Source organism: Talpa occidentalis, unplaced genomic scaffold, assembly GCF_014898055.3.
Source record: "Talpa occidentalis isolate TD23 unplaced genomic scaffold, MPIMG_talOcc4v2.1 talOcc4.11, whole genome shotgun sequence".
Lineage (NCBI taxonomy): Eukaryota > Metazoa > Chordata > Mammalia > Eulipotyphla > Talpidae > Talpa > Talpa occidentalis.
The window spans coordinates 47427574-47441006 of NW_023601104.1; the positions used below are offsets into that span (position 1 = coordinate 47427574).

Genomic DNA, 13433 nt, shown 5'->3' on the forward strand with positions numbered 1-13433 from the left:
CGGGCGGCAGGAGAGGTCTGCGCGCCATGTGGGACCCTTGCCCGGAGGTCGGGGATCGAACCGGCGCCGCAGAGGCTGAGGGCAGCTTCGCAACCCAGCGCTCAACCGCTGCACCACCGGGGAGGCCCTCTGCATAACTTTTTTTCCTTTTCTCATCATTAACCAAAGTTTAGTGTTTTCAATCAGTGCTGCATGACAGAAATACAAGCTGCAGATGTAATTTTAGATTCTAGTAGCTACATGAAAAAGAAACTAGTTTTATTTTTGTAATGTATTTTATATAACCCAAGATATTAGCATTTAAAGCATCAATTATTTTAAAGTGAGTTAAGCAAACAGAAATTAGTTTTTTCTCATATCAGGAAATCTGGCAGTAGGTAGGCAATTTCAGCATTGGATCAGTAGCTCAAGGTTTTCAAGGTTAATATCTTCTTTTTTAAATTATTTTAGATAATTCTTAAATCATTTTTCCTTTTTGTACAATGTATGCATTTTCATTTTAGTTATATTCCGCATATAATTCCCACCTGCCTTATTCTGACCCCAATCCCTCTTCTCCTCCCCTCTCCCCCCCCCCAGTGTGTCTCTGGTTTATAGTTGCTTGTTGATTTTGATTTTTACTTTATTACAATTAGTCTTTTTCCTGGTCCCTTATAAGGTTAATATCTTCTTATCTTTGCATTGCCCTGTGGTTTCCTGATAGCTGCTGGAGGAAAGCACTGGAGGCAATATTGTAAATATCTTATTGGCAGGAGCTGTGTAGAAGGGCATTCATAACTTTAAGAGTGACTAGAAAAGCAAAAGATGAATCTTTACAGTCTTGAGCATAGACACTAGTTAGGAGATGAAAGTTGAGATTGAGGGGGTAGATAGGCCACAAAAATTATCTTCAAGTATACAAATATTTGTCATATGAAAAGGAACTTTCCAGGTAATTAAAACCAATGAGCAGGACTTTCACAAGAGCAGTAATATCCAACTAAGGGCTAGGTAACAGAGCGATTGACTATTTCGGACACTAATGAACTAGTCTTAGAAATACTCAAATGAAAGGTGAATGACTTCTTGTGAAAAGTAACACATGAAGGATTCCTGATTGAAAAGGAGGTTGAATTAGAATGAAAGCAAAAAAATGACACTAGCTGTTTGCTAACAGTCTATAGTATTTCTCATCATTTGCAGGCACACTTGCTCATCATCTGTGGAGGTTTTCCAGTTCATAGTTCCTAGAGTTATAGGCAACTCTAGTAAGAGTGAACATGCTTATCAATGTGTCCCTGACATTGCAAAATTTGTATAGAATGCCTTGGCCTGAGTTAGGTTAGTTAGGTTGTCCTACACAGTATGAAACAACCTTCAATCATCAGTTTTGGGGTTTTGTTGTTTTTTTTTTTTTTTTTTTTTTTTTTTTATAGAGGCATGTTTTATTTATTTATTTTGTTTGTTTGTTTTGTTTTTGTTTATACATGCACTGGGTACAGTCAGAAGCGCGGGAGGGTGAGAGAATTCACCAGAGCCAGAGTGGGTAGCAGAGCAGGCAGAAGGACCGAAGTACACTGCTGAGGGGAGCAGCGGGCGGCAGGAGAGGTCTGCACGCCATGTGGGATCCTCCGCCGGTGGCCGGGGAGCAGCCGGGGATCGAACCGGCGCCGCAGAGGCCGCGGGCAGCTTCGCAACCCAGCGCTCAACCGCTGCGCCACTGGGGAGGCCCTGGTTGTTTTTTTTTTTAATCTTTTTGTTGTTGTTCATTGTATTTCTTTTTCCTTGTCCAATAATGCTACACAAGATGGGAACTCTGCTCAGCATAATCACAAATTCAGGGTGATGAGACCCCATCTCAGTGCATACTTTAATAATTTCTATGGCAAGGAGCAAACAATTGTGAGTTGTTTTTTCAATCCTGTATCATTGTTATGAATAAAATAATAATTTTATTAGGGAATATTTCCTATAAAAACACAAAGAGAATACTATATTGACTCTCTGTATGTTTTGTTCAGCTTCCCAGGCAGGTTATGTCTTAAGCATTTTATCCCAGGTGTTATATGATCTTCAAGTGTAAATACTTTAGCATGTATCTTAAAAAAAGAAACCACACATATTTATATCATACCTAGCAATTAATTATTCTTAAGTAATATCTAATACCAGTTAATTGTTTGATAGTCATTGTTTCCTAAATACATTCAAAGATGCATCTTTACAATGGGTTGTTCAAATAGGGATCTAAACAACATCCATACATTGCTTTGGTTGATATATCTTAAGTTTCTCAATTCTCAACAATTTTTCTCTTTCTAACTCCCATTACTGTTGCCTTTTTTTGGCTGAAGGAATTGGGTTGTTTTTCTAAAGAATCTTCCACATTTCTGCATATGGTTGATTGTAAGTTTGTGGGGTGCAAAATGACATGTTAGGGTCTCCCCTTGTGGCGCAGCGGTTGAGCACTGGGTTGCAAAGCTGCCCGCAGCCTCTGCAGTGCCGGGTTCGATCCCCGGCCGCCGGTGATGGTCCCACATGGCACACAGACCTCTCCTACCGCGCCCGCTGCTCCCCTCAGCAGTGTATTTCATCAGTCTGCCTGTTCTGTTCCCCACTCTGGCTCTGGTGAATTCTCTCACCCTTCCGTGCTTCTGACTGTACCCAGTGCTTGTATAAATAAATAAATAAATATTTTTTTAAAAAATGGCATGTTAGCATCAGTAGCATTTCCTATAAAACTAATGGATTTAGAGACTTCACTAGGTTTGACTCAGTTCTTTCCCAAAATAAAAGTTACTTTTATTTTCCTTGGCTTTTTCCCTTGCATAAATGTAAATCTTAGCTCTGCAGAAGTGTCACTTACATAATCCCAACACAATTTTGCTAACATTAATTCTGTTGGACTCTATTGGTGTGTTTTAACTTGTGAAAGGAAAACAAGACTGCTGAAGACTTGTTATCAAGGTATTTAGCACTACCAAATGGGATTTATTTATATCTGGTGATTTGGGGCACCATTGTCCAGTCTTCTAAGTCAGGAAAAAGTGACTGTCAATAGAGACAGATTGGAGCCTATCATGTTAAAACCAATTCCGTTGTCTTTTTTTTTTTTTTTTTTTTTTTAAGATTTATTGATTATACAAGCACTGGGTACAGTCAGAAGCGCGGAGGGTGAGAGAATTCACCAGAGCAGGGAGCAGAACAGGCAGAAGGACCGAAGTACACTGCTGAGGGGAGCAGCAGGTGGCAGGAGAGGTCTGCGCGCCATGTGGGATCCTCACTGGCGGCCAGGGATTGAACCGGCTCTGCAGAGGCTGTGGGCAGCTTCGCAACCCAGTGCTCAACTGCTGCGCCACTGGGGAGGCCCTAATTCTTTTGTCTTTTATTTGTATATAAATGGTTGGGTTTTGTAACACGATTGAGTTCAGCACAGAATGTTCTAATATCTCAATATTGAGATTCAAGTTATTTTTCCTTATTTGCCTGGCTATCATACAAATAATGAAAATGTTCTTGCTGCCCTTTTTTCCCTCAAAATACTAAACACCTTTTATTCCTTTATCATTTTGTATTTTCATTTAAGTATCCCATCAGTACTTCAGTAATAATATACTGTACTATTTTCAGAGCAGTAATTTTGCTAACAAATTATTTTTATTTTGGATGAGCTGTGTCATCTCCATGGAATTATGTCACTAGAAATACTAGTGAAGCTTAACTATTTAAAAATATTTCTCTTCTTCAGTATCTTTGTTAATTTTTAAAAGCAGATTTTCTCAGCTGTTTCTCTTACCATCTATTATTTTAAAAGGTTTTCTACAATTGTGTGTTATATTTACTTTCCTCCTATATGGATGATTTGTTCTGCAAAATGAGGTCATGTTATGGAGTTGAGAAAGTGAGAGGAATTAAATAAGGTTACTAGTATGTTTATCCTCTGGTAATATGAGGAGTCTGTATGGAATACATAATCGCAACAGGTTGAAATACAACATTGTATGCTGTTACCTTTCAAGTCTTGTTACCCCACTATTTCAGACATCTATATATTTTGTACTAAGGTTTTTATGTCATCGGGGAAAATGACGAGATAATTTATTATAAGGAATTTGAAAAACTTACAAGCTGTTTAAAGATCTAGACTGAGTAATGACTTTTACTGGGGAAATTACATTGTAATCAGCACAGGCTAGATAATTTCTCCATATACTTTCATTTCTTACTCATGATTCATTTAGTCACTTATTGATAACCATGTTTTTCTCTATAGCTCACTATTCTTCAGAGTAAAGTTCAATCATAAAATATTATTACATGAAGGAACCTACAGGTCTAATGCAAGGAGTAAGGGAAAGGATAGAAAAGTTCATCACTTTTTAAAAAAAAAAAAAATTTATTTTATTTGTTTATACAAGCACTGGGTACAGTCAGAAGCATGGGAGGGTGAGAAAATTCACCAGAGCCAGAGCGGGGAACAGAACAGGCAGACTGACGAAGGACACTGCTGAGGGGAGCAGTGGGCGGCAGGAGAGGTCTGCATGCCATGTGGGACCCTCGCCCAGCGGCCGAGGATTGAACTGGCACTGCAGAGGCTGCAGGCAGCTTCGCAACCCAGCGCTCAACCGCTGTGCCACCAGGGAGGCCCTTCATCACTTTTTCAATGTTTGTTTTTTGAGAAAGGGAAAAAAAATTAAATTTTGAGTGAGTAAAATTAGTTCTAGGCAGAAAAGTTTAGCAACTTTTAGTATAACTAGCTCTTAAAATTTATGTCAAAGGTAGTATTATTATAGCTTCTATTGTAATTTTTTAATACAATCCATCAATCTAGTAACATCTGAATGTTAAGGCTCTCCAAAAGTTTAAAATTATGTGAAAATTTTGTTACCAGAAACAACTAAATTTCAAGACATCTGGTCAAATAGTGCCAAATATGGATCTCTATGAGGTAGATGTACATGTACTAATAGAATAAAAGCTCAAAAAAATATTGAGAAAAGTAAGGTATAAAATATGCAAAATATAATTCTGTTCTTTATAATGAAAAGCATGTATATAATGACATGCAAAAATAGTTTTCTAGAAGGATGCACAAGAACTTTAATTTTTACATATTTGAAATTTTGATCGTATACATCTACTTGAATTAAAATACATAAGTAAAAGAATCAGTTGTATATAAGAAAACTTTGCCGGGCGATTTTTAAATTTTAGAGCTATATTTGTTTGGAAAAGAAAGCAAGAATCTATATTGATTATTTTCCTGGTTGTTTGAAATGTGTAGTTCTTACATTCAGAAAACTTAGTTAAAACAGTATTACTCTTTCCTAGGATTTTCACTTAAACAGAGTTAATCTGGAAGAATCTTCAGGAGTGGAAAATTCTCCAGCTGGTGCTAGACCAAAGAGAAAAAACAAGAAATCTTATGATTTAACTCCAGTTGATAAATTCTGGCAGAGACATAAAGGAAGGTAAGGAAGAAAAATATCAATAAGTAAGATTTGCCCCTTAGAAAAAAATGAAGATGTCACCTAACCTAATGCATTTAAGAAAAATGAGAAAGGGCATGTTGGTTTGTCTGTACAATGAGTAGGAGCTATAATTTGTCTAGAACTATGTACCTCTATTGCTTGATTTCTACATTGTGTTTTATTAGTTGTAGGGTCTGCTTTCCTTTTTAATATGATTTTTTTGGCATTCACATATAGTCTTTATAAATTTTATTTTCTCCCCTCTGACACTATAAGACCCTTCATGCCTTTGATTAAAAAGGGATCTTGTGATGGAAACACTGGAATGTCATTCTTTTTGTTCCATGCTTGTCTTCACACAAACTACTCTAGAGAGAGTAGTTAAGCCAGAAAACCAGAGATTTATTCGAAGTACATAGTAATTGCCCTTGCATTGCTATGTACCCTTAAATTTTAGGGTACTTCATGGGTTCAGTAACTTTTTAAAAAGTTATCCAGTGACCATATGGCCAAAGAAATCATTTTAAGCAAACAAAAAATCCTGAGATGACAGTGGCGAATCCTAACTGCTAGACCACCAGGGATCTTCATTACTCTGAGATGAAAAGAATATTACTCGTCAACAATTATGAAAATATATTATCAGTTTGACTATTTCAGGTGTTACTTTTTTATCCATGCCCATGTCTTTGATATGGATGTTCTTTTTTGGCCTAATTTATGTTCAAAGAGAACTAGGATATAGACCTGGTTCAACATGATAGGATATTTTTATGGTTTATATATATATATATATATATATATATATATATATATATATATATATATATAATTTGTTTTCAATCTAGAAAATTACATTGCTATAAAAAATAATTTGATTTTTTTTCTGCAGAGAAAATTTACTATCTTCCTTTTTCTAACTATGGCAATTTTAGATACTATTACCATTTATTTTATTTTATTTTTTAATTTTATTTATTTAAACAAGAACCGGGGTGCAGGCCAGATAACGCGGGAGAGTGAGAGGATTCACCAGAGACAGAGTGGGGAGCAGAACAGGCAGACTGACAAAATACACTGCTGAGGGGAGCAGCAGGCACGATAGGAGATGTCTGCTGCCTCATGTGGGACCCTCGCCAGCTGGCTGGGCGGGATCGAACCAGCACTGCAGAGGCTGCGGACAGCTTCACAGCATGGTGCTCAACCGCCGGCACCACTAGGGGAGGCCCTTCCATTTATTTTAAATAATTTCCTTCTCTTTGGAATTCCATACTCTACATTTCCTTCTAGAATGATAAAGTATAAAAACTTACATTTACATTGTTTATATAAAATGCAAAATATTGTGTTAATTTTTAAAATTGACAGTCTCAAATAGAAAAAAACATTAGAACAAACTCTTTAAATATAGAAATTTTTAAATATTATTCTATAACACATATTTAAGAACAGTCGGAGGGGTTAGTTGAATAGTAAGAACATTAAATTTTCATTTGTAAATAGGAATAGCCCTGAGCAGCCCTCATTCTGTTACACTACAATATATTATAGGCACAAAAACACGAAAGTAGCAGAGTTAAAAAAGTTATTAAAATTTCTCTGTACTTCAGTTACCTCATTAGTGGAAACATGGAGTTGATAATTTTCATTTTGCCCCATATCAGACAATTCTTGTGAAGATAAAATGAGATAATATAAAGAAGTAAATTGCCCAAAGTCATCCAGCTTTCACTGGTAAAACCCCTGGAATAGAACTCAGTTCTGGCAGGTCCCAAAGTCTGTTGTTACAGCTATTGATCATGTGTTTCTCAACAAGACTGTTGTCAGGATTAAATGATAGAATAGAGACAAATTCTTGGCAAACTATTTGGCACACAGTAAGCACTCAATAATGGTAAAGTTATTATTGTCCATTAACCCTGAGAACTGAAGCTACTGAATATTTTAAGGGTTGTCTCATTCAACTGGCACATTTGGCAGATGACAGTAGGACCCTGACAGGATAAAAGCTTGTCAATAAAGGTAATTAGATGGAACAAAGGTGTCTGACTCCCCAGTGCAATGTTGAGACCGCAGTGTTATTTTTTGCCAACATAGACTCTACTGGAGCTTCGGTTAGTGCTTACATTGTCATATAGAAGGGGACTGATTGTATTCCTCATAATCCTTTCAGCAACTTCTGTTAGTCTCCATTTGATGAAATGCATTGACCATCAGTAAAGTTTATCAAGGGTCAGAGCTGAGGAAGGGGAAAAGATTTTTGTTGCAGTGCTCATGAGACATGACCTTTTCTTTCTTAAAGGAAAAAAAATCTAGCCTCCCCTAACACTGTAGATAAAAAAATATTCATGTTAGGAACCATTTTATGGTCAACATAAATCCATCTAGAATTGTTGAAGATTAGTATGGCATGACACTTTTCTGTGTCAGCTGCTCAATTATTGTAGATCAGTTGTGTCTGAAGACTGTTAAATTATTGCTAAACTGTACTTGCCTAGAAGAAGGTATCATACTTAGACCAACAAAAATGTCTATATTCTGTTTTTACCACTATCCTAGAATACTGAGTTTACAGAGTCATAAGATTTGTTTTTCACAACTACTTGCATGTACTATTTTTAAAATGCCATCTTCATCATAATTGCATGAACTTTCTGACATTAAATGTTAATTTGGATGGTTATAATTGATGTTTAATATACCACAACTCCTGTATTTTTTAGGCACTTTAATATTTTACTTTTTCTTACAGCAAATCAGTGAAGAGAAAATGTGGTTAATGAAAAGAATAAAAACAAATTTTAGATTTGTTTAGATGTAAAAGTATTGAGATGTTCATTTTAAACAATATCTATAGCATAAATAGATGTCACAGAGACATGTACTTGTATTTCTGCTAAATGTTTTCTGCCTGTTACATATATGATATAATCAGATACTAAAAGTGCATTTAAGGGCCTCCCCAGTGGCGCAACGGTTGAGCGCTGGGTTGCGAAGCTGCCCGCAGCCTCTGCAGCACCGGTTCGATCCCCGGCTGCTCCCCGGCCACCAGAGGAGGGTCCCACATGGCGCGCAGACCTCTCCTGCCACCCGCTGCTCCCCTCAGCAGTGTACTTCGGTCCCTCTGCCTGTTCTGTTCTCCGCTCTGGCTCTGGTGAATTCTCTCACCCTCCCGCGCTTCTGACTACCCAGCACTTGTATAAATAAATAAATCTTTAAAAAAAAAAAAGTGCATTTAAAATAACAACGCTCACACAAAAATCTATCTTTTACTATCATGCTCATAGTTGCTCTCTTGTAATACTGTTTCAGTCCATTCCCAGAAGTTGCAGAATCAGTTCAGCAAGAACTAGAATCTTACAGAGCACAGGAAGATGAGGTCAAGCGACTTAAAAGCATTATGGTAAGATTCTGTTTGTTTTCTTAGAATTATATGGAAGCAGAAGGACGTCTAGAAAGAGAGAGATTAGCTTTCTTCCTCATAAAAACTCAAGGTCATTTATGACCAAAAAAAAATTCTCAACTTATATAAAATTTTTTTCAAAAAGAAATTACTGACAAAAGGAACAAATAATTTTAAGAATAATATGAAGTTAGGATTTGAGAAATTATGTGTATGACTTCATTTTAGATGTATATGTTCCAGGGTTTTTCATTCTACTATATTTTAACATCAAATTTCACCTCTATTTACTACTTCTTTACCTGCAGAAAGTCTCTGTGCCTATTAATTTATTTGAAAATGCCAACTCATCCCCTTTTTTCAGTAGAACTTTGTTACTTGTTCTTTTTTTCCCTTCCCAGGGACTAGAAGGGGAAGATGAAGGAGCCATAAGTATGCTTTCTGACAATACTGCTAAGTTAACTTCAGCTGTTAGGTAAGTAAGCAATATATCCTCTTTGAAGTCTTTCTGTTGATAAGATTTATTTTGGAAGTTAAAAAATGGGTTAGTGTTTTTAATAATAGGAAACAGTTGATTATTACTTTCAAGTTTAAAGTACTAAATCGTGATTTTTAGTACATCCAAACTGATTTTAGTTCATCTTTTATATATATCAAATCATTTGCTTCTTTCACTAGTCGAAGTTGTATAATGGGGATACTTTTGCCAAGATACTGTTAATGATAAAGTTACTAATTTTATCATTGCTATATTGTTTTACTGTAAATGTTAGGCAATTTCTTTTTGATACTTTAAATGCAGCTAGAGAGAAAACATTTAGAAATACAGGTGAAAAATCATATTTCCATTAATCTGATTTTATTCTAAACCTCCAAATTTTAAAATCAGAAAATGAAATGGTAGAAATGATATTTGGAAGGGCAGATTATAAGAAGCATTTCACCTTTATTACAGTTGTAAATTCTGTATGTGTTCAAGCCTATACATTAAATATAGTAGACAGTTTTTAATTTGTCACTTGGTCACTGTTTACTGTTCTAAGTTTCTTTAGTGTGGGTATTATTAAAAAACTGTCACTTTATCAGAAAATTTGTTAACTTTCAAATTTTTGATATTTATAGTTCTTTGCCAGAGCTTCTGGAAAAAAAAAGACTTATTGATCTACATACAAATGTTGCCACTGCCGTTTTAGAACATATAAAAGTAAGTTTTATACCTTGCACCCTGAAGTAGAGCTTGTATTCATGTAGATTTTATGCTTTGTAAAATGATTTCATATTTATTATCCCATTGAGCCCTCTTATGTAAAATGAAATAATTATTGACAGCAGCATTGTTAGCCTCATTTTTTGCAAATGAGAAAACTTAAGAACTAGTAGAGATTAGTAATTTGTCCAGAGTCATACCTAAAAGTAAATAGAAATTAAAATATCTGTTATTTATATTGTTGCACTACTTCAATACTGTCTCTACATATATTACTTTTTTTTTAAAGATTTATTTATACCTAAAAGAACTGGGGTGCAGGCCAGAGGTACGGGGGTGGGGAGGAGAGTGAGAGGATTCACCAGAGACAGAGTGGGAAACAGAATAGGCAGATGGACTGAAATACACTGCTGAGGGGAGCAGCAGGGTGAGTCAGGAGACAGGTGAGGTCTGCTGGGCCATGTAGATTAGCTCCCTGGCTGGGGATAGCTCTGTAGTGCTGAGACTTAACCCCTTGCGCCACCAGGGAGGCCCCAACATGTAGTACTCTTTTAACAGCATACGTGTATCTAACCATCAATAACACATATTTAGGTATTCCTTTTACTTAGTACAAGCTAAAATACCCATTAATAACATTACATCATTCTGTAATTTGGCTATGAACCATTTAGTTTGAGTCTATTAGCATTCAAAAGCTTCTTATTCTCTCTCTTTGTATTGTGATTTTGAAACAAATATGTGCGATCATCTGTTATCATAGTTCTTTTCTCTCATTACTTTATTATATAGTTATCCCATATTAACTTGATTAGTTCTTCACAGTTTTGCCTTCACTTATTCTCTAAACATGAAGCTGAATTCTGCTGGCAGATTGATCTTACATTAGGATGTGGTTATTACTGTCCCTTCATTCCATTTGAAAAAGCTTTGTAAATATGTTTGCTGCCTGTAAAATATGTTGATAAGGTCTTAGATTTGTGAAAAAGGACCTTAAACTTTTTTCTTTTTATTTCAAAAGTCATAGAGCATTAGACAGAAGCTAATATGATAGGAAATGATATTATGAAGCATAGAATTTAACCTGAAAATTTGTTACATTGACAACCTAATGTTTTTCTGTTCCACATATGATATTGATACTTGCCATTTTCATGTACCCACAGGAATAAAAACATAATTGTGCATATGTAGGCAAATTTACTGATATTTCCCTTAGATATGTAATATCTCTATAAAGTAGAAAATGGTGACTCAAATTTGTTTACCTGAGGTAATTTTCTCCTGTGGAGATAATATATATAAACAGGTGAAATATAAAAGAGAGCTATATTGAGAATTTCGTTGGGAAAGAAAAGGTTCTCTTTGCTTACAGGGCTAAATAGGAATACCAAATCTAAAATAAAAAGCTATGCAAAAATTTGTTGCACTAAGGCAAAATAAGTTTCTGGTTTACATCTGTTAAACTATAATTATGTAATAAGGATTTTATGAGCCATTAAACAAATTTTTTGAGTATTTTCGGAATGTCAGTATGCAAGGTGCTATATGTGAAATAAATAACAAAAACAAATTCTAAGAATTTGTGGCAATTGTTCATAGTCCTGTGTATGCTTTGAGATTTAAGCTGTTCTGTGGATTTGACAGTTTTTTTCATTGCAAGTTTTATTTCTTATATTTTACTTTCTAACCTCAGTTCCCACAATCGTAAAACCAGAAAAATGGCCAAATTCAACTCCTGCTACCTGAGTTGTGTATCCAAAATAACTAGTTGTTATACCTATAAGGTCACATGCACATACGGAGGAATAAAAATATAATCTCTAAATTAAAAATTTTTTTTAAAAATTTAAGATGGGAAGTCATTCAAAATTAATGACTTATTCGTGTCTTAAAAAGTGAATGAAATGAGGAATATAAGGGATTGCTGAATTCTGGAAGTAAGTATAGAACTGGAAAATGACTAATATAGCTATCTAATTAAAAATGTTTTATAGGGCAAAATTTGCTTATGAAATTCTTTATGATTCTTAATTATAATTTTGAAGTAATGATTTTGAGTTTTTCAGAATCTGTGCTAATAGAGTCCATCTGCCTTAGATTCAGTACTGTTTTAAGACTCGATCACTTGGCTGTATATAAAAGAAGCTATTCCAGAACTGCTGAGTGGTCAAGTATCTTATGCTAAGAAATTTTTTTTTTAAAGATTTATTTATTTTTATACAAGAGCTGGGGTACAGACCAGAGGCATGGGAGGGTGAGAGGATTCACCAGAGACAGAGCAGGGAGCAGAACAGGCAGATGACAGAAATACACTGCTGAGGGGAGCAGTGGACACGACAGGAGAGGTCTGCCACACCATGTGAGATTTTTGCCGGTGGGGATCGAACTGGCACTGCAGAGTGCTGGCTGCGGACAGCTTCGCAGTGCAGCGCTCACCAGGGAGGCCCATTATGCTAAGAAATTGATTTGTCAGTCAGGGTGTTAGGTGTTTATATGTAAAAACTATACATTTGGAGTCATTATTTTGCCTTAATTCAAAGAAGATACCCTTCCTAACAGAAGCTGATCTAATGAAACTGCTATAAAAGACATGTACTTTCAGAGGGAAAATAATATCAGATATAGGATACACTTTTTTTTTTCCCACTTAAAACAATAGAAATTTATTCTCTCACAGCTCTAGAGGCTACCAAAATCAAAGTGTTCACATGGCCATGTTCTCTTTGAAAGTTCTGGGGAAGAATTATTTCTTATCCCCTCTGGTGTTTGTAGGCTCCTCTTGGTTTTCCTTGGCTTGTGACACATCATTCTAATCTCCACATCCATCATCACAGCTTTTTCATAAAGTCCCTTCTTTTAACTCTGAATTTCTCTTTTTTATAAAGTTTTCTTTTTATTTATATATTTTTTAAGTCATTGTTCATTTTTAAACAGTTTGCTCTCACCCTCCCCCACCTCCCCACCCAGGTGTAGTCCCCACATAATGTCCTTCATCAGTGCACCCATGTACCATCACCACAGTCCCCTGTGCTGCTCCCTCCCTCCTCTGTTCCCTCTCCCTCCTCCTCCCCTGCAGGAGATCTCTGGTTTATAACTGTCTGTTGTTGTTTTGTTGTGTTGTGTTTTGTATTGTTACTATTTTTTTACACTGATGTCTTATTTGGTTCCCCTATATTCCTCCTATAAGTGAAACCATCCAGTATTTTTCTTTTTCCATCTGACTTATTTCACTGAGCATAATTCCTTCTAGCTCCATCCACGTTGCAGCGAATGGCATGAGTTTATCTTTTCTGATTGCTGAATAGTATTCCATTGTGTATATATGCCACATCTTCTTGATCCAGTCATCTATTTTTGGGCATTTGGGTTG

At 35.8% G+C, this 13433-nt stretch overlaps 1 protein-coding gene across 2 annotated transcripts in view; it reads left to right on the forward strand.

Moving 5' to 3' along the window:
• Window positions 1-13433, forward strand: part of SCFD1 (sec1 family domain containing 1) — a 98009-nt gene that overhangs the window by 36765 nt on the left and 47811 nt on the right. For both annotated transcript variants that reach the window (XM_037503174.2, XM_054689620.1), the window contains exons 11-14: window positions 5311-5450; window positions 8763-8853; window positions 9255-9328; window positions 9976-10057. In XM_037503174.2, the coding sequence (XP_037359071.1) occupies window positions 5311-5450; window positions 8763-8853; window positions 9255-9328; window positions 9976-10057 (387 nt within the window). The remainder of the gene's footprint in view (window positions 1-5310; window positions 5451-8762; window positions 8854-9254; window positions 9329-9975; window positions 10058-13433) is intronic.